General features: G+C 46.9%; 2 protein-coding genes across 2 annotated transcripts; one reads left to right on the forward strand and one right to left on the reverse strand.

The window, feature by feature from the left end:
• The first annotated feature begins 2,312 nt into the window (after nt 1-2,312).
• Nucleotides 2,313-2,917, forward strand: ORAI1 (ORAI calcium release-activated calcium modulator 1). Its single transcript, XM_009321188.1, has one exon. The coding sequence runs from the start codon at nt 2,315-2,317 to the stop codon at nt 2,873-2,875; it is 561 nt and encodes a 186-aa protein (XP_009319463.1). The 5' UTR covers nt 2,313-2,314; the 3' UTR covers nt 2,876-2,917.
• A 3,817-nt stretch (nt 2,918-6,734) lies between these two features.
• On the reverse strand, nt 6,735-15,344 carry MORN3 (MORN repeat containing 3). Its single transcript, XM_009321189.1, has 5 exons — nt 15,200-15,344; nt 14,331-14,488; nt 12,065-12,224; nt 9,280-9,464; nt 6,735-6,803 (listed from the first exon to the last, which is right to left on the reverse strand). Exons 1-5 carry the CDS (start codon nt 15,342-15,344, stop codon nt 6,735-6,737), a joined length of 717 nt encoding a protein of 238 aa, XP_009319464.1.
• Between the last annotated feature and the right edge of the window lie 6,344 nt (nt 15,345-21,688).

Genomic DNA, 21,688 nt, shown 5'->3' on the forward strand with positions numbered 1-21,688 from the left:
ATCCTTGGTGTTGAAGGATTGCAGTTGTTCTGTGAAAAGCACAGGAAGCCCAATATCCCACAAGTACACTGGGACTTAGCAAGCAATCCTGCAGAAGAGAGACTCGATGACCAAATGTTTATCCTCTCAAATATGAAGTTTCCCATGGTTGAGAAATAGTATTTTTAAATCTTCGAGCAAGACTTGTATAAGCATTAATATAATTTCTGGTTGAGGTTTTGTAACACTTGGAAACTGTTTGCTAGGTGGCTGGGTGGTTAGGCTTATTACGATAAAAGCTTTCAATAAAGGAGTTAAAATTGGCAAATGGCCTTGAATGCCTGTTGAAACACGTCTGACCAAAACTCTCGATTGGCTTAATACATGTGGTGCGTTAGCGGTTAAGAGTTCTGGTGTCCTGCCACATGCTGATTCTGGGAGCATAAGAAGATGGGATCCTGGACTAGGTGTAGCTTGGCTCAGCTCTTGCAAAATAGTGATGTTTGAATGTTCTTATGTTTTTGCAGCTGTCTTTGGGTCCCAGTTTCTATGTCTCCCTGCATCCATGTTACCCACACTTCATGAAATTTTCTTCATATCAGCTTGATGAGAATTGAGGTGTTTGAAATGTATGCTATAGGCCGAGTACTGTCTAAACCATTAATAATGGCATGTGGTAATGGGCTAAGCCTTTATCAGTGGGGCTCAAAAGAGCTGATTTGTTTCAGGCACTGTGTTGTATGAACAGGTTTCATGGTCTTTTTGAGGGCAAACTGGTATGTTACAGAAGAGCTAGGCTCACAGCTTAGTGCTGCCAAGAGTCTGAGGTCCTGGTACAAATGCTTCCTCTTCAGTTACACGGGCCTGTGCCAGCTTTGTTGTTCATCAGAGGCATTGCAGAAACAGCTCAGCTTGCTAAGCTAGCAGATCACCACTTCTTAACCAGGTTAGCTTTCGCTGGACTAGCAAGTTGAGTCATTTCGATGACGGATCAAGAGTGGGCAGCCAAGGTGCAGAAAGGGCTGGTGTGGATCAGTCTGAACTGTGCTGAATGGCAGCCTCTGCGTCTTCCTTAAATGGTATACATGTGTTTATATTTAAGATTGATGTTAGTTTTTTCCTCTGCATTTTAAACATATTTTGTCTATTTAATGAGATCCTTTGAGAAAGAGCACTAAATATAGAGACGTTGTTGCATTATTCCCTCTTTGGAACTGTGCTTTGTCTGAAAGGCAAATTTATCAGGAAAGATTATTTTTCAAGAGAGCTGCTGGGATTAACGTCACTCATCAATTGCACATGCATAAAACCACCTGACAGTTTTAAAAACTGTTAAAAGGCATTCTAGTTCATTTTCTTTATCAAAAATATTTGACTTGGGTTTATGAGTTTCCTAGTGCTGTTATTTAATGTTAATTTCTGTTCCTTAAGCACAGGCATTCTTGCAGATCTAAGTTTATAAAGGGGCATGGCTGCATACGATAGCGGAGGACTGGCCCTTGGAGAATCTTTGTGCGATAGCACTGCTCACCCAGAGATGAGGCTAGACATAGCTTCCAGAGTAAGAGTAGCTAGTGGTGTCTGGGAGCACTCTATATTATCTTTTCTGGAAGACTATTGTTTCTTTCCTTTAGCCTCTGACAGGCCTGTTTGGCTGCCATGGACGTTGTGGAGACTTTCATGCTCTGAATCTGTGTTCTAGACTCTGGTTAAATACTCATTTTGAGTGAAAGAATATAGCTGAGAGCCCCATGGAAAGGTGATCTTTCTAATGAAAGGCTCCTGCTCTTCAGAACTTAAATATCCAAGGAGAAAGGACCACCAAGATTGTGACGGGCAGCCCGCTGCCTTCGCAGGCTTTCATGTTACAGATACTTCAAAAGACTTCATATGGTATTCATTCTACACGTGTATGGGGCACAAAACATTTCCTAATACCCAGCAAAACTTATAATCTATAGTGAAAGATCAAAAGGTGCCTTTACGGTATAACAGAGGAAAGAAGAAATGTTTCACTTTAAGAGTCCAAGTACGTTGATCACAAAGTTCAGCTGTCTTGTTGGGATGAGCTGGAGGTGGCAAGGTGGTTGTGCTGTTAATAGCTTTTGCGCATACTGATGGTTTGCTCTGCAACAGAAGAGAAAGTATGAAAATGGTGGCCTTTGCTCGGTAGCTCAGACCTAAATTTGGACCCAATTGAAAAGGGTGGAGATTGACATGAAGATAAATTTAAATACAGACTATTATTTTGTTTTAAACTTAAAATACTATCTATAGTCAAATAATATGTAACGCGAGTAATTGCATCTCTCTCTTCTTTCCTTTTTAGGTGGCTATGGTAGAAGTTCAGCTAGACGCAGAACATGACTACCCTCAAGGTCTCTTGATAGCCTTCAGTGCCTGTACTACTGTCCTTGTTGCAGTTCACCTTTTTGCACTCATGATAAGTACCTGCATTCTTCCAAATATAGAGGCTGTTAGCAATGTGCATAATCTCAACTCTGTAAAGGAATCTCCTCATGAGCGTATGCATCGGCACATTGAGCTTGCGTGGGCATTTTCTACTGTCATTGGGACTTTGCTCTTTCTTGCAGAGGTGGTGCTACTGTGTTGGGTGAAGTTTCTTCCTTTGAAGAAGAAAACTGATAATCCACTCCAGAGCAACAGTTCTAGCATCACATCAGGACAGGCAGCAGCCATTGCATCAACATCTATTATGGTTCCCTTTGGATTGATTTTCATTGTGTTTGCAGTCCACTTCTACAGGTCGCTGGTGAGCCATAAAACAGACAGGCAATTTCAAGAACTGAATGAACTTGCTGAATTTGCACGACTCCAGGATCAGCTGGATCACAGAGGTGATACTATCTCCTCAGCTGTTACCCATTTTGCGTAAACCTGTACTTAAAGAAAATAAACCCACTCTTCTGCTTCTGCCTTGGTATGTTGACTCCCCAGTGGATCAACTGGTCGAACTGTTGATTACCGTTTAAAGAGAGATTATAAATGTTGTTCTAACCCTTTAGAGAGAAAAAAAATGTTGTTCCTTTCATAAAATTGTGGCTGACATCTGAAGGAATGGATGGTGGGGTATGCTTGCACTGCACATGCATCCTTCCTCTTGTGAGCACTGTCTAGATTTCTTCTAATGCTGAATGGTGGCTGTATAAATACATGGAAAATAACACTGTAAATTTGGGTATTTGTTAGGGATGGATAGAGAAGCTTTTTTTTCCCCTCTGTTTATTTGATGTTGGCATTTACTAGAAGATACTGCTTGTCCGATCCATATTGCATGGCATGATACAAATTACTTGGGATATGCAGCAATTAGCACTTGGTTTCAGTGCTAGCGCTGTTCTCTCTAGAAAGCTTGACAGATGGTAGAAGTGAAAGCTTTCCCACCACCTTCCCCAGTATGTTTTTCTGCCAAGTAATTATTACTTTACTGATTTCTCCAGCGCCTTTTTCCTCGTGGCAGTTACACATTGTATAACTCGCTAAACACCCTTGACTAGTCTTACTGCAATGTGGTATGGCCACATGAGTAGGAATGAGACTCTACTCTACTCTTCTTTGGAAGAAAATAAAAGCAATAACTGTTTTAAAGTTCTCACGAGCCAGCACATATTATCTGGAGAGATAGATTTGCCTGTTTCCCATTTAGGAATCTTTTTTGTAAAAGAAGGAACTAGATGGAAATTATCACTGGATAATTTTTTTTGCTTGAAAATCAGAACCACTGCTGTGTTTTTTTCCAAGCCAAAGTAGTAATTATTTTGTACTTTTATATTAAAAATAGATATTTAATAAATCCTCAGATGCAAGCAGCAAAAGTTGCTTTCTCTGCTTTGGATTCCCAAGTAATTAGCTATGCCTTGGTCTTCCTTATTTAGAAAAAATCTTCTCCTTGCTGAAGTGTTGTATTTAATAATTTGTTACACATTTTTTGCTTCCAAAGGATCTGGAAGACTACTTTTCTCTATGTAGATTTATTTATGAAAGTAGGTTATTTGTAATTTGTTATTCCATTTGGTCTCTTATCTAAAGAGGTTTGTCCAAGAAAGATTGCAGCAGTTGTCCTGGGCTGCTTCAGTAATTCTAGCTATGTCTAGAAGTGGAATTCTTTGGATGCAGTTCTTCTATGGAGCAGCTTTGGCCTTTAATAGGTAAAAGCTGGTTTTTTTAACACAAACTGAGACAGGTTTCAAGTTTAGTGGAACAAAACTTGACCTCCCTAACGTAGCTAACACTGTGGAATAGAAACTTGGGATTTTGAAATTAGACAGGAGTGAACGTGACAGTACAGTGGAGCTGTACCTGACTGAGCCTGGGCTGAACATGGTCTCTTACACCCAACCTCCATCTCAGGTTATCCCGGGTAATTCACAAACTGTAGTATGTGTCTGCAGGGTTAGGGTGGCAGAGTGTGTTTTCTACTGAAGCAGCCTCGTGAAGCGAATGGGACTGATCCCTCATGTCAGCACCACCGCAGTGGAAAGTGTTGACAAGGTTACCCGTGGTGCATTTGTATTCTGAAAAATAACTGTAAAAAACTGCTGGGCTTTCTTTTCAGCAGCGTTCTTGGTTCGCAAGCAGGAAACAGCTTTCCACTTGCCGTTTTCACCAGTCCTTCTGGCACACAGAGGCCAAACTGGATTTTCTCTAGCTCTGCCATTACGTTATGCTTCAAATATATTCTGTTACCGATGTAAATCTGCTGAAGGTGAGAATTGTGACTACAGTCCCACAGGTGTTCATTCATGGAGCACTGGAAGGATTAGTAAAGGCATTAATGAAGCAGCATTCCAAAACACGAAATCTTGATAGTAGGCACAAAATGTATTTTCCCATCCTTTACTGGAATACTAGCCCTTTCTTGGGTAAAAAGACTCTTAAAACCCCTCAGTAGAGGAAGAAAACCTGACTCGATGTTCACACTAGAGCAAATGGTTGAAAGGGTGCTGTCAGGCTTAAAAACTACGCTTCTGTCCATAAATGGTGTATTTAAAAGTTACAATGTTATTTTGAATGGAAGTCCAGAAAATATATTTTCCAAGTTTGTTTTGTAAAATTACTTGCTGTCTTGGATAAGTAGCCGAATTTATCTTTATTTTGTGGCTCTTTTACAACGTGACACAGAAGTGTGGGGTTTCTTGTTTTTGTTTAAGAAATACAGAATCAGAAGCTAGTGGGACAACCTTATTTTTAACTTTCTCAAGCTGGTAGGTTCTGAGCTAATGGCGCTGTTATTACAGCTGTTTTTCTGACTATTTTCTGCACTTTAAGCCATGATATCGAGTATGTTTCTCTCATTTTCCAGCTGTGGAAAAGGTAATGGAAGTTACACCTTGGGCACAGTCTCCTAACCGTGTGCCAGAGGCAGTAACCAGACCCAAACACATGGTTCTAAACATTAAGAGTGTACTTAGAGTTTGTTTTTTATCCCTTATTTATACTAATGGTATTATGCATTTACCTCAAGCATTTTAAACATTGGTTATTGTGTATCACTTTAGATATAAAATACTTTAATGAAATAAAATATACTCAGTTGTTGCTGATTATTTATCTAGAGGCCTAAAATATGCTTATTTTCTCTATATCCCTTCTCTCTTCAGCTATATTGTGCTAATCCTGACTGTGTATTTCTGAGGATCTCTTAAAATGTATTCAGTTACTCATTTCAGTCATAATACGAAGATAAAGTTTCCTGTTCATGCAGGCAGGTATAAAGAACATAACATAGTTGACATCCTTTTCCTCCTGTCAGCACTGCGGAAATCTTGGGACTAAGCATGTTGTATTGTTGTTATTCCCTCAGAGTGCTTAAACAGAAAATTAGGTTATCTTTCAGCGTAGAAAACATGAAGAGTCAAGGGACCAAATGAACTGTAGACAAGAGGTGATCCTCGGAAGCATGGTATTAATCAGGTGAACTAACGACCCACTCTCCCACAGTTTGTTTTTCACCAGCCAGCTGCAGTGCCACCTTCCTTGGGTCTTGTGGGTGCCTCCCGGATCGGAAGCCGTGCAGCCCTGCGTGGCTGGCGCGTGGTCCTTGCGTCGGGTAGAAAACGGAGCAGCCGGCGCAGTGCCGTTGAGTGCTGGGGGTCCAGCACATGGGCTGGCCGAGGAGCAGAGCTGGGGTGAGATCTGGTGCTCTGCATTTCTGGGGGTTGGGGAGGAGAACCAGCGTCACATTACGGAAAATGCACAGAGAAAGCAAGTGAAGTTGCATTAATAAAAATATTAATTGAAACATGATCTGTTATAACTTCAAAAGCCATCTTGGGTCACAGGTATGTATTGGGCTAAGTTTGGGGGGAGCAGGAGGGGACAATTACGTGACCGTACTTTTCTAGGGCTTTGCTTTTATAGCATACAATAGAAACCCTGCTTCTTCTCTAAGGCAATGTGAAAGATCTTGAAACCAACAGGAGTGATATTTCTTTACAGGAGGAATATGTCAGAGGAGCTGGGCAAAGAGTCGCTCTGCCTGTCTTCGTGCGTCTTGCTGCTTGTGGTTTTTCTTTTTTTCTTTTTTTTTTTCCTTTCTTTTCCAAAATAATGGGGGGGGAGGAGGCTTCTGAGCAAAGCCACCTGCACAGTGAAGCATACATGGGCAGCCTTGAGGGAAAAGTGAGGCAGACCACAACACGATACACCACAGTGTGGATTGAGACTCTAATGACTTAAGTAACCCAAGATCGTGTTCTTATCTCGCATCTTTTTTTCTCTTCAGCATCCGGTTATTAATTTTGGCTGTCATCAAACATCGCCTGGGCCTCTGCTAAAACACCATCTGGATCAGCTAGTTCAATCTAAATAAAAAGAATACAAATCAGTTATGCAGTGTAATTGAAGAGGCTTAAGGTTTTATAGATCTTGATTACTCGAGCATTAGCGGAGAATCTCCCATGTATCAGGACTTCAGTTTATATTGCAGCATTTCAATTGCTGTTTTAGAAACATTGCTACACTTCCCTAATTTAATCAGCATGTTGAACATCACTTCATCTCCTTGAAATAGCTCTGCGTGGAGTGGACTGATTCTCCTTTAACAAAACACATTCTTAGGCAAAACTGGCTTTAATTTGCGGCCTGTGGGGTCTCATCTATAGTTTTAAAAGGTAATTGCAGTCACCCAAGTGAGCACCAAAGGTCACGTGGAAGCAAGAATCTGGAGTCATGTAACCTGCATGCGACTGGGTGCAGATTCTTGAGAGGGAAGCGCCAAAGCCCTGCCAGGAACTTGTCATCTCACTCTGACCTGCTTTATGTCCTCATGCTTTCTGGGGGGTTCGTGTGTGTGTGGTGTTCTTCCAGGCAGAAGATGTCCAGTCTTTTTCTCATTTATTTTGTTATGCTTTCTGAAGCCTTGGCTTCAATAATAATAACAGCAAATATCCCAAGTCCACCATGTTGTGTCTTTCCCCATCTCTGCAGTTACGTTCAAATTCCACCTTGATGCAACCCCATCATCTACATACTGGAGTCCTTCAAAGCTTGTGACAATCGCTCTCTAGTTTTCAGCCATTTTCTGTCCTGTGCATCCCTCCTGTCTGTTCCTTTTACCTGCTAATGAAGGCACACAGTGATGCTTCTCCTGTGCAGAAGCTCAGATCCTCACTGTTGGCCTCTTGCCAGGTGAAAGCTGACTATTGAGTCCATCTCTGGTTTTAGCAGTTTCTAATGCTCACCTGTCATCTAATTTTCCCTAACAGCTGCTTGCGACAGTAATTTGACAAAAGGTTTATGAAAATCTGAAGTCAATTTTTCTCCTTTTATCTGTTACTTCCTTCATAATCTGAGATCAATAAATCTCTTCCGCTGGAAAGCGCAATAAAGGCAGTGAAAGTCGATGCTTCCTTTTTGCTCATAGAGCAGAATAAAATTGGGTCATAACTTGGTCTTCAGAGAGTTAAACAGCCAGGCTTGAACATCCTGCCTTATCATCCCAGGCTGTTGGGCTGGGTTGTTGAGGCTGTTCTCGGGTGACCTTTGACAAAGCTTGTAAGGTAAATATTTCTAGCTACAGAAGTACTGCTCCTTTCACTCTTTTTGCAAAATCGAGATTGTTTTTCCCTGGTGAGTCTTTGGTGTTTATTATTCTGCACTGCTGTGGGTGTGCCTAGTACTTACAGGATTAACTGGCCTGTCAAAAATGCCTGTGCTCAAAGGGCCCTTGCTATAGAAACGAGGTTTGAAAAAATAAGGGAAGCAAAGACGTAACAGCTGTGAGCTTGGTAGCTGTGCGTGCCCAGTATCATTTGCAACAACCTTGCCCCTGGAGCAGAGGAGGAAAGTAGGTAGCTTTACCTGCCATGGGGCCACGCTATTCCCTGCATTACTGGAATAAAGCGGTGTGCTGTGGTTATCCAGTGTGGTTCTGCTGGGCTCTAAGCGAAGAGGAGCTTCCCCACCCGTATCCTGCAGGAACCGTCCCTTGGAAATGCGATGCCTTTGTATTTCACGTGTGTGGCACGCAGACCATGGGGATTCAAGCTGAGACTCTGTTGGCCAGCTGTGTCACTTGGAGCCACGTCTGTTCCCTACTGATCCCTGTGCTCCTCCGAGGGCACGGAGCCGGGGATGGGCTCTCCTGTCCTCCGGCTCCTGCACCAAAGTGACGTGCAAGGACCCAGCAGCTGCCAGGCTCGGGGCCTGGGGTGTCCATGTGCCCCATCGTGCACCTCACTGAGTCTTTGGGAGGGGGGACGGGGACTGGCTCTTCCTCCGCAGCCTGTGTCGGTCATAAGGGAAAAGGGGAGCAGGGCGTGTCGGCTCTCAGACATCCGTCTGCCCGCCTTGGCGAAGCTACATGCACCTCTCTATCCGTGGGGCTGCTGGACACGGACAAGACCCTGACGCAGGGTGCCCAGGTAAAGGAAATAGGTGATACTAGTGCTGCAGCTGCTCAGGTTTCGGTAAGGTCTAGTCAGCTTTAGCAGTTTGGCTTGGTGAAATCATTTGGGTTTGACACAAATCCCACTATTGTCTCTGCCTCTATTGTCCCCGTTTCCTTTGTGCTGCTTCAGGTCTCTAAGCAGTTTTGGTGCACGAGAACTGCGTTTTTTCAGATGTAGGTGATTAGGAGACTCCAGCAGTGGCTGGACGGGCCGTTTGTCCCTATGGGACCGTTTAGGACACTGCTGGCCAAAAGACTGAGCACACACCCTGTGAGCTGGGAACTCCATGGGGATAATCACTTGAAGAGTGAAATGCTACCTGGAGACCTGTCCCGAGCGCTGGTGAATGCAAACGTCACTAGCAAACCCGAAATTTCCAGGCAATTACCTTTGGGATTGGATACTGAGTAGGGGCAGGAGCTTCGTCTCTGCCAAAGTCAATCAGAATTCCACATTTTGGTATATCTGCTGCCCAGATACCTTCAAACAACTGTCCCTTATCCAAGTAGAAAAATTTCCCTGGGCCATGCTTCTTTCCGTCTTTCCAACCTCCTTCATATCGATTTTCATTTGCTGCAATTAGATAGATGAACAGACCATGAAATCTGTACTGTTTCATTAAGGGGCTACAAACGAAACCAATCAACACAGCAAACTGACAGAAGATGAAATAATCTGTTTGGCTCCTCTTAGTAATTTCAAGGGGGCTGTGGGCATGGTGTGTCATTCTGCTTTTGTGGCGCTCCATTTGCTGTGCTGCAGAGGGAGAAGAGGCTGTGGAAGAAGCCCATGATTGCCCACTTGGAACAAGAACTGCGTTCACCTGCTTTGTTCTCCTGGTGATACTCATTTTTTGCTGATATGCAGAGCGAGTGAGCTCAGGGTAAGACTAGTCGCTGAGTCACTCTTCCCAACATGAAAAATTATAGGACAGAAGTTATGGATTTGTCACTGCACCATATCACACAGGATCTCTGGCTTGAAGAGGTTTGCTTGTCTGGGCAAGGAACAGCAGCACTGTCTGACTGTTGTCCAGTCAAAATAATCTCGATTTCAAATAATACTTGCAGTTATGTTTTTCCTCAATGAATTACAGAGCAAGAATTGCTGTGAGTGTCTGAATGGTTCAGGCAATCGGTTACAGATTGTTTTTCCAGCTGTACTGCATCTCTCGGCATTTTTCTGCAAGTTGAGAGAGGTTTTTTTGGTCTCTGCACTGCTCTCCAGAAATCCATCCATCCATCACCAACAGGGAAAGCAGACTGCGAAGGGAAGAGAGCAGCCTCGTCCAGGGATGCTGGTTGAGAAGGCGCATCATACCCATGGTGATGTTGGGGTCACCCTGCTCACTAGGAGAGTCCTCTGCTGTCCCCTTTTCCCAAATATAGTGTTTCTAAGCCAAAAACCACGGGGTTTCAAACCAAGCTACTTAGCGGAAATATCTTTGGGTATCAGCCAAACTCCGCCATTCTTCGTGGCAAGAGGTGGCCGAAATACCAGGGCACCCAGCATGGTGCCGCAGAGGTAGCTGGGGATTGCCAGAATGCCATAAGGCAAGAGGGAAAAACCAAAAATGCTTCTGGGGACCATGGCTGCTGGGCTGTTCAGGCAGGGTCTGGTTTACAGGTTGGAGCCGTGGCGGTGGTTATCTTCAGCTTGCATCTGGTGGTGTGCTTATCTGCAACACCGACCTGCCCTGCCCACTGGCCCAACCAGGGGAGCAGCTCGGCTTCTGTTCTGCAGCCACCGACGACTCAGAAACCACCCAAATCACAGACCTGGCTGTGATGCAGGGGCCATTGAATGCTCTGGCTGCACCATGGCACCTGGCTGCTCCCATCCGCTCTCCCTCCAGAGCATCTCGGAGGCTGCATTGCTCACAGCCGAGATCTCCTCTGTGGATGTGCAATGCTCTGGTTTAAAAGCCGTTTGGCAACAGGCTGCAGCAGAGGCGGCAAATGATCACAGTGCTCCCAGCCAAGCTCGCCCTCACTGGGCACGCTGCCACTACAAGCAATTTAATCTTGAGCTGCAGCTCATCGTGACCTCCGCTAAAGAAATCCTTTACTTTCACCATCGCAAAGCTGCCGCCACGTGGGCACGCTTCCAGCGGCTGAGCTGAATACATTAAGCTTGTGGGTATGAAATAATTGCTCTGGCTAATTTTAACCAAAAGGAATCCAGCTCACAATCAATTGTAGGCTACGCTGGAGGCAACCGGGCTCTGAAATGGCGCATCAGCCGCAGCTCAGCCCTGAGGGGTTGTCAGTTTATAATGCCGAGGGTGACTTTGATGGGAGTGAAGCAGATCAGTGGAAGGAGTTACCCCTGGAAGTGGTTGCTGATTTCATCTGGATGAGCCATTAGTCCAAAGTGACTTCGCAGTCATCAGAGAGAGCGCAGTCATGTATGTGATGTGCAGTGAAGGTCGTGCTCATTCCTCCTAGCTGCTTTGCTTAGCTAATTACTAGCCTTGAGATCACTTTCAAGCAAAAAAAAAATAGAATAGATGAATAATAATATGGAGATAATATTTCTTCAAATGTTCCTGGAACACAATGCCTTGTACTGCAAAGGATTGGGATTCTTGGCTTTGAGGAAAAATGTGTTAAATTCCAAGCAAAATGAGGGGAAAAAAAATCCCAAATTTCTATTTTTATGCTGAGATTGCCCCCAGCATTCCCCATCCGTGATGTGCTCGGTGTTATTTCATTGTGTACTAATGAAACCCCTGTGTTCACTCAACATGAGCCAGTGTCGGAAGTAAGAGAGGGGATGGAGTGAACTCAAAAAGAAAACTTCTCTCTTTTTTTTTTTGGTGCTGGAAACTGGACTCCTCTTTGGTATGCAGCAGTTAGAAAGTATGTCTGGCAAAGTGCCTGGCTTGAAAGGAGAGATTTGCTCTTCTCTGACCCAACAGTATATTATCTCTAACCCTAACTATCCCAGTCATTTAAATGTAAATCACAGCACAACCTGTGCTGCCTCCAGCCCCAAACCAGGAGGGGAAGGACAACAAAGGGGAGCAGCCGCTACCCTGACGTAAGGCTGCAGCAGGAGATGCGATGTAGCATCCAGAAATCGGGATGGCAGAGGCATCTGGAGAGCAGCACACCACCAAATACCTTGAAGGGGGCAGGCAGACACATTGGGAGAGGGTGGCCAGTACTTACGCAGCCGCAGCATCCCCTGCCCGCCGGGCCGGTCCACCAGCCACTGCCCCTCGTAGATGGATCCATCCCGGTAGTACATCCGTCCCCAGCCGCTCCGCAGCCCACCGCTCCACTCGCCCTCATAGCGCTCTCCACCGGGGTAAAACATCGCCCCGTATCCCTGGAGGGCAGCACAGAGATGGCCGGTTAGGAGCCTCTGTATTGAAAGGGGTCAGTGTTCAATTTTGGGATATTACTTTCTTGATATGCTACTCCTTTGCTTAGTACTCTTACTCATGGTTGCTGGTGGCCCAACTCAGTGGCTGTTCTTGTGTCGAAGGAAATGGGAGGTGATGGTATGGGATTTTTCTTTTTTGGCAAATGATTTTAGTCCCACAACAAAATCTCATATTTATATCTCAGTGTGTTATCATTGGCAGGATCACTGCTACTATTTAGCTAAAAGCGGGTTTTACTAGTATATAAACCTGCCTATGGATATGCAGCATAAAAAAAGACCTGTCTCTCAACATGGGAATTTTATGCCTTCCCACCCTGACGGTGCTTCCTACAGCCCAGTGTGTCCCAGGCTGGGCAACTCCTTCCCTTGCCCCTGGGCAGACCAAAGGTCTCTAAGTGATGCTAACCATGGAAATGGTTTTGCCTCTCCTCCATCCGTACCCCCAAAGAGGTAATGTCCTAAACAGCCCCTTGCCTTGCTTCCTTCCTCCTTCACAAGAAACTAAAGGCAGCCCTGAAGGCTACCTGCGGTGAGGCCGGCAGGCACAGGCAGCGATGCCACGCGTGCCTCCCCACAGCCAGGCGCCGGGCCAGGCTCCCGGGGCGGCAGGCGTCACCCCGGCGGGGCAGGCGAGCTCTGACATTGAGCAGTCTCCGCTCTTTGCTTTCTCTCCTCAGGCTCGATGCCGCTGGCAGGGTTGGTTGGTGAACTTCTGAATTAAGACCACTGGGTGTGTGCAAGCCGGAGACCCCAGGAGGTGTTTGTCTTACATGTTTGTTTGCCATTAAGAGAAATCCAGAGGTACCCCCTATACCAGGGAGTGATACCAGTAAGAAATATTTACATATTACTAATGAGTTTTCCCATAGGAATAAAGCGTTAATTTATCTCTGAACAAAAAATAAAATCAGTTCTGGAAATAACTGATTTTTCTGAGCATTAATTTTATTAAACTGCATGGATGTAAAGGGGACGCTTTTGTAGAAGAAAAAAACAACCCTGGTGATATTTGGATGTCATTATAAACCTTTCACCAAAGCTCAATCATGCAAAATATATCCTCAAAGAACGGGAGGGGAAGCTCCCTCCAAGAGACTGGAGCCGTAGAGCTGCTCACCAATTAGAAGCGTAAGAGGCTGTTAATTTAATTTCAGAGCAGACACAAAGGCGAACACAAGGTTTCCATTGGCAGATCAGAAAATGTTCCTACAAGGATTTTGCACGTAAGATTGCAGTCATTTTTACCAGATGACTTCCTCATTATGTTCCCTTTAGAAAAACCAGTGATTTATGTGACAGGCTTAATTTCCAAAAGAACTCATGTTATTTGTCTAATATGCTGTAAAACTCCCTGAAGAAGGTACATTTTCCTGCAGTGCTTATCATACAGGTTCCTCCGACTGCTTCAAGGATGAGAGGAATGAAAGGGACGGGTGGGGAGGATTAAGACATGGGATATGAAACCTCTTGTACCGCTTGGCCGAGCTGCAGGTGAGTCCGAGCAGCGATCGCTGCTCTGCGGCAGCTGGTGGGAGGTCGGGGCTGTAGCCCAGTCACCAGCGGATGAGCGGGATGGGTCCGTCTCCAGCGGGGAGACGGCGGGCAACGGGGCACTCTTGGCCACGCTTGGCTTTTTATGAACGATAGATTTTACTCTTGAAGCTTCCTGGGCTTTCTGCAGGTTCAGACTAAGATTTAAAGAGAGCCCAAGCCTGGAGGAAGGTTTGCTGCTGCAGCTTCTGCCTTGGGTCACACCAGCTGCTTCCCTATTGCCGGCTGTGGGACACAGTGCAGCTCTTGCAGCATCCGATGCGGAGAAGTGAGTGATGCCAGGAGCAGCAAGGTTGGGGAGGGCAGGGAGAGAGGGCTTTTGCTCCTGCTTTCATTTTCTTGTTCCACATATTCATTTCCCCAAAAACCTTCAATTCAGCCTCAGTATTTGACAAATCAGTATTTTAAGTGATCTTTTTGCAGTGTGCACCCAACTCTTCCCCACATTTGGGGAACACTGTCTCGCCACCGGCAGGCGCAGGAAATCTCACTTACGCATTTTCGGTCATTTTTCCACCAGCCTGTATACACCTTCTTGTATTCCTTGGTTACAGGGTCAGGAATGCTGTATGAGCCATAACCATCCCGCTTCCCAAACTTCCAGTCACCGCTATAAATAGCTCCGGTGCGTTTCCATACCTGGGTGCCTTTACCTGTTTAACAAGAGGAATGATGGGGAAACCGTCGCGGTTGTTAGGAGAAGGGATTACAGGGCTGCCTTCCTACAGCTGCATCCCAGGCAAGGTGGTGCTTCCTGCACCGAGGCAGGTTTATGTCTGAGATTCAGTTTAGCTTCCCGAGTCGGATGCATCGTTAATCTTGATCAGGGGCTTCCTGTGTGGCCTTTGCTGAACACACTTAAATCTTTCCAAACCTGGGTTTATGGCTTGTAAACAAGCCTGTCCTGCTCTGGCTGCTCTGCTCAGGGCTCGGTCAGCGTCTCCTTCCCCTGCTCTGTCTCCTGCAGCACCCGCCACAACTCGAGGGTAAATTAATATTCCTGAAGCCGAGTCAGGAGCCGAGAGAGCTCCAGGGACTGTGCAGCCAGGGCACATCCCGCTGCATGGAGCTGACTGCAGTTTGCTGTGTTTGCAGATGATTTTTAAACATCTATTTTCTATATATTTTGGGTAATTGCCCCTGAGTGCATGCAAAAGCTCTTCAAGTTACCTATTAGAAATATTTCTGAGTACATTTTTGCATGACATATATCAAAGACACACACATGTGCGTGTATATATATATAGTCATACATGAATGAATAGTCTTCCAGGAGCATATACAACTGCTGACCGCTCCCTGCCCCTAGGAACTTTTTTAAAGACATCTAAATTGGTACTTTTTCTCAAAATGATCTATCTTACCGTGTTTCAAGTTGTCCAGCCATTCTCCGGTATACTGATCCCCATTTACAGCATAGATGGTGTGTCTTAATCCACATTTCTGTGCTTTCCCATCCCATTCATGCCAGAGAGGCTCTGTAGCCCTGGGGTATTTTACAATGGGCATATTGTTCGTGGCTGGAGAGGAAAACAAACGATTGTCAGCAATAAATTAGAGAGAAATTACAAGGCAGGTACGGGCAGAACAGTCTATTGTGAGCTATGTTTTAATATGCACCTGAGTCGGTAATTGATGTCTGGCTTGGGAGGGGTCAAATAAAGATATAACAAACAGAAGGCATGTAAAAATACTGAAGTACAAACCAGCACCATCTGCAAATAGGCTTGCAGCATAGCCTGGTCTGTTAGGAAATGTTAAATAAGTCTCAGCAGGTCAGGTCTGTAGTGGGCATTGGTCTCTGCGCCTCCCAGAGGTCTTTGGGGAGCACAGGGAAAGGCAGTCCCTTCTCTGTACAGCCGAAACCCTACCGGGCTCCTTCCCACAGCCGCTCTGCCGCCGGCTCTGCACAAGGCAGGAGCAGTCATTTAAGCAAATTAGAAAATTATTTGTTTGCTAGGAAATGTCTCGGGACATTGGAAAACATTCACAAGATGGAGCGGGTCAGAGAGTTGGCCGGTGTCCCCGGGGCGCACCAGGAGCTGGGACACTTCATACGTCCAGCAGTAATATAGCTCAGGCTCCTTTACTGCTAAAAATATCAGTCCTGAAGGTGTCTTGTTAAAAGGGGTCAAAACCACAACGTTTCTATCTACCAGGAGGCTGCAGACTTGCCCAGGGCAGGACAAGCGCTTGTCAGTCAAGCAAGCTGCCAAGGAGGTGGCTGCCAAAGTGACGTGGGTTTTAAAGCATGAACAGCAGGCAGGGGATGACGGGCACAGCCGGGGGGTGATTCGGATGTCAGAGGTCTGGAGGGAAAGGATCAGCGTGGGAAAAGAGACAGGAGAAGAAGCTGTTTTGGCCCATTAATACATGGAGGACAACAGCAGAGTATGACGCGGTGGTGATTTCTGGGCATTGCCAGTAGAACGGCTTGCTGTTCAGCACAGTGGGAATGCTGGCACGGACTCAGAGGCGAGAGTGGTCTCCTACAAACTGTAAGTAAACGCCAAGAGGTGGCTGTAGAAACAAAAAGCAAGTTTCTATGAATGCTGTCGACATCCAGAACTTGACAGGAGCCCAGCAGGGTGGGATGCTCTCCGATTTTGTCTCCTGGGCTCCCCCTTCTGTCCTGATTCACTGGACTGAGCCATATCTAGTGATTTTTCTGCATCTCTCCCTTCTCAGGTGTGAGCAGAGCTTCCGCTCCTGGTGCGCCACGGGTGCCGGGGAGCCCAGCATGGGGGAAAGCTTGGAGGAGAGGGGAAAGGAAGGTGCTTCAGGTCATTGCTAGGGAATAAAAGCTAGAAATTATATCTAAGAAAATATAGTTAGCGTTCATCCTCAGTTCTCCACGTAGCTGTGGGAAATGGTCATTCAACAGCTATTTGGGGGGATATCATTGCTAAAAAAAGTACTTCTGTGTCCATGATGAGCCTTCCTCCCCAAAACACACCTGTGTTGTGTAGTGTGCGTCCCACATGGCTCCTTACCGTGGGGCTGTGGGGAGTGTGGGCAGGGCCAGGAGAGCGCAGGCAGGGCTGGGGGAGTGCAGGCAGGGCTGGGGGAGTGCAGGCAGGGCCAGGGAACTGCCTGGGCACTGCATTGTGAGCTCGGACCCAGGGAGGGGTAAGGGTTCCTGCCAGGCTGCGGTGGCAGGAGAGGGGCCAGAGAGAGGGTTCCCTTCAGCTGTTGAATTCGGGTTCCTCCTCCACCAACCTCAAGGAAAGGGGCGAAGGTGAACCCACCATGTTGCCAACCCTCAAAGCAGATGTTTTGTGCTGGCGTTATCTGTGAGGGCAGAGGAAGATTTGGCAGCTGGAGTCTCCTGGCCATGCCACCCACCTGGGAGCATCTTCGTTTGAGGACACCGAGGGCAGGATCTGTCCCTCGGTACAACGGAGTCGCAGCCCGCTGCAGAGGATGGTTTTTCTGCAACGCAAACAGAGGATACACCACAGCTGCTAAGTTCCTCCCTCGCCTTTGGGGGCTGCAGCCCCCGGAGAGGGGATCTTGCCAATATTTGCCAAGGGCTGGGGGTTTGCAGGACACAGAGCCGCACATTGCCGGCTCACATCTGTCCTCCCCTTGCTGGGGGAGCAGAATAGCAGAGCTACAGCTACGTGCACCCACCCTGACACCGGCCATGACCTCCGAGCAGCTCACGGCTGTGAAGAGAGGTCTCCTCACCACCCCCGCCAGATGGGAGCATCACCGTCCCATTGCTGCATCTGACCGCTTATTTAGCTCAAAGCTTAGGATTTAAAAACCCCAGGGAGGATTCCCAGCTGCGGGGGCAGCCCCAGCACCCCGCCATCCACTCCCTGTGCCCTCTGAGGCACAGCCCGCGTGGAGCACCCAAGGTAATGCAGGCCGGCGGGAGCCACCTTTATTTGCTGAATTCCCTTCCAAATTTACGATAGCGATGCCAGGTTTGCATAAGTGTTAATGTAGTTGGTATTTGCCACCCTGGATGTTTTTAGCCACCTACTACAAGGGTGCGGGGAGGCCAGCAGCAAGAGGCAGGTGGTGCAGAGCTGCTCCGGCTGCAGCCTCCCAACAGCAGCTGCAGCTCTTGGCGCTGACGGCTAGAGGCTGCTGCTCCCATGCGTCTCTGCCGCTGCTGTGCTTGGGGATGAGGATCTTACAGAGTCCTGCATCCTCCTCCAGACGCTGCTCCACGCTCCCACTTCGGAGCTTTGTCAGATCTCTGGTAAAATGCAGCTTTAGTTTGCACGGCCCCTATGGGAAGGCAAGTTTTTCCCCCTGGCCCTTCACAGGACTTCAAAGCAATGCAATTTAGCTACAACTGTACTTATTTTCAGTCTTACATCTTAACTTAATGAAGAGCAAGGTGAAAAACGCACGCAGCTGCAGAGAAGGGGCTGCTGGCTGTCCCTGGCAGCACCCTGCCTGCCACCGCACCGCATCCCTTTGTGTGACCTTCATGCCAGCTCTGCCTGCGCAGGAGCACCCTGCCTGACCATCGCCCAGCCCCGAGGATGCCCTGGGTGAGTTCACCCTTTGCATTGACCACTGCCCCACGGCGCTGCCCTATGCTGGGGTCCCTTTGCTGGCACCCTCTGGAGCAGCTGAGCCAGGACCATCCCCGGTCCTTCCTTGCCCCCACGGCGGTGTCTCTGAGCGGGATGCTCAGGGCACCTTTTGCTGCTCTTCCCCAGTGAGACCAGGGTGCCAGAGCAGCGATGGGAGTGGATGATGGGGAAAGCCCACGTGCTCGGTTTGCAAAGCACCCTCGAGTTTGGCCCACACTCTCCTGCCACCCCCCAACCCGAGAGCCACCCCACGGACACCAACCTGCGCTCAGTGTCGGCTGGGTGCTGCCGGCTGCATCGGCGGGGTCGTCATAGCAACTCTGCCAAACTCCTGCGCGAAGGGTCACGGGACCGCAGCCGGGGGAGCCGCCGGAGAGCTGGAGGATCAAGCGGCTGTGGGTGGAGAGGGACGCCGGTGGGACATGGGTTCACCCTGCGTGCGTGCCCCATGGTGAGCATGAGGGATGGAGCCGGAGCCGGGCTGCTCTGTGGAGCCGCCAAGTGCACGCCGCTCTGTGGAGCTACGTGTCTTTGAGTTAAGGATTATCCAGCAGAATATAAAATGCTGATAAGCAATGAGTGTTTCACCTCTGGTTGTTTTTTTAACATGTGCAGCAGCATCAGAAGGCTGGAAATGAAAGCACTGATTACAGTACTGATGGGTAACAAATAAATCAGCCTTGCAAATGTCGGAAGGGAGAAACCCCCTGAAAATGCACATCGGAGGTCTTAAAAGAGAAATCTGAATAAACCTGACACTAATTCCCTCATCCATTACATTTCTTCCGCAGCCACGGCGAGCAGGGATTGCCATTATGGCCTTGTGGGTGTCTGTAATAATCTTCCCTAACGGGTACGTAACTGTGCACATTACAAGTACAAACCCAAAGTCCCCATATCACTCCCATGAGCCAAACACATTTGTTTATTTTCATCCTTTTACCACATTTTTCGTGCACAACACTGCAGGCTGAATGGTATAAATTTTGAGGTAGGTGGGGAACCTTGGGTTGAAATAAAGCACCCGCCTCTGCGGAGATTAGATACAGCTCGGTCTTCCCTGATGGGTTTTCATCTGCCATCTTCAATGTTTGTGGCATTGAAGGCGGCTTAAACGCTGTGTCCATGCTCGGGTAGGACAGAGAGTGCACGTGAGGGGATGGCGACCACCGGGGTAACGTGCAATTTTCGACTGCAAGTGGGGAAGGATCTTTCAGGCCCTGATGGTGGCTGAGCAACAGGGAATATAGCGAATAGTGAAACTGTAAAGCTGCTTCATCCAGGACTGTCTCTGCTGCGGTCAGTATGGGCAGGGGAGTTAAAAACCCTCCTGCTTGGACTTATTCCAAGCGTGAGCATGCCTGAAGGCGAATACTTCATTTCCCATGACGTGCATGAGTGTCACAGAGCGGGAGGAGACAACGCCGCTTCCCTGGGAAATCAGGTGGAGAAGGAAAATGAGCTGGAGAGAGGGAAGAGGTGCTCCACATCCAACATGTGTGGGAAAGATGGAGGGAGATCCGTATTTGTATTTCCACGGGAAAATACAAACATGGAGTTTCTGGTGCTGGATTAGATGAATTGGGAAGAGGGCAGCTGCTGGTGAGCAGGTCCCAGCATCTCCTCCCCGGCTGCAGGGGATGTGCCGATGCAGCCGGGTGGCTCTGCATCTCCCTAAATCTCGGCAGGTAGGAGAGGTGCAACTTACAGACTCTTCTTTAAGCAGGAAAACCAGACAGAAAACTATAGAAGTTGACGAGGATAGGAAATACTTATACAAGAGAAAATATTTCCTGTTATTAAAAATGAGATTAAGATGTTCAGGAAGGATTTATTCATACTCATTCATGTAAATGTGTTCTGGTTTTGGGCAGAGCCTAAGAATTACCAAGACAATCGTTCCTGTGGTTTACCGTGGCCAACTGTACGGGGCTGGAGCAGGGCACAGGGGTCTGGGGAGGGAATGAGAGAAACCCATGAGGGAGAAGAAAAAATGCTTACTGCAGCCCCAAAATTATAGCCTTAAATTACAACCAGAAATAGCCCCTTCTGGAGAAGTATTAATTATTTTGAATATTTCAGCTCCTATATTGCACTGCACTTAACTGAGAATTCGTCAATTAACATAACTAGCTAATTCAGACAATTTAACTTGTTTATTTTTAAACAGCACAGGTTGTCCGAGGTTTTTGAACTGCAAGTCCAAACTAGGTATCACCTAACCACAGCTTTTGCTAACCAGAAGTTACATACATATCTGAAACTCTTTATATTTGAAACCATTTTAGATGCAATAAAAACCTTAAAAGGATTAAAATAATTAAGCAACAAATTAAAATTCACAAATTGGGACCAAAAACTGCCTCTGCAAAAACCTCTGTACTTGGATGCGATGGAGGGAAACACATGGTGATGCCTCCGTTTCTGGGTCACTTATTTTAAATCCTTCTGCTCCCAGTCTCTGTGTTCGTTATTTCACCTCCGTGTCCCAGAGTGGGTAATCAGCACGGGCTGCCCACGCAGACCCTCCTGGCCCCACCATGGCAGAGGGCATTTATTTGCAGAAGAGAGCCACTTGCAGAGCCATTTATTTGGGAAGAGGCCGTGCATGATTCCCATCTACAGTTTTCTTAGTGCAGGTACAAACATCTGAATTGTACTTAATTATTTTGTCACTCGATATTATCATTCTGTGCCCTTTGGCACTCCAAGGGTACAGAGTGGGTAAATGTAAGTGTACTCTTCTCACAAAAGAGGTGGAATTAGACCATCTTGAAAAGAAGCTGGCAATATTTGCAGCTTTATCAGAAAGTTTTTTTGACTCACTGAACTGAAATGTTACTTAAAAAATGTCATTCCATTATGAGAGAAGGAACCCCGTTAATAAGTAAGAAGTGTGGATCATTTTTGTAAAGGGTGTCAGATATGTAGAATATATAATTCAGCCAAAGTGTGAGATATAAACCCGAACTGACCCAGAAATGCCCTAACCAAACCCTCTTCCTCTCCCAAGAGCAGTCGTTTCAAGGCACAACGCTGAGGCCTCTACGAAAAGTAGGGTCGAAATCCAGGTTACGATGGGCGAGGAGGAGAACTTGTTTTTTTCTTGATGCAATTCCCCTTGTTCCGGCCTTTCCAGCCAAAATTTGGCCCCACATCTCCTTCCTGGCTGGTTTTTTGTTTTTTTTTAAATTGGTTTCTTGTTTTACTCCCACAGACATTGGCCGCTGCCACCGAGGAGCACCAGCAAAGCCTCCTCCACTGGGGAGTGACGGGGCTTCAGTTGTGTTGCTGTTC

This window comes from Pygoscelis adeliae, unplaced genomic scaffold (assembly GCF_000699105.1).
Source record: "Pygoscelis adeliae isolate BGI_AS28 unplaced genomic scaffold, ASM69910v1 Scaffold93, whole genome shotgun sequence".
In the NCBI taxonomy this organism is placed as follows: domain Eukaryota; kingdom Metazoa; phylum Chordata; class Aves; order Sphenisciformes; family Spheniscidae; genus Pygoscelis; species Pygoscelis adeliae.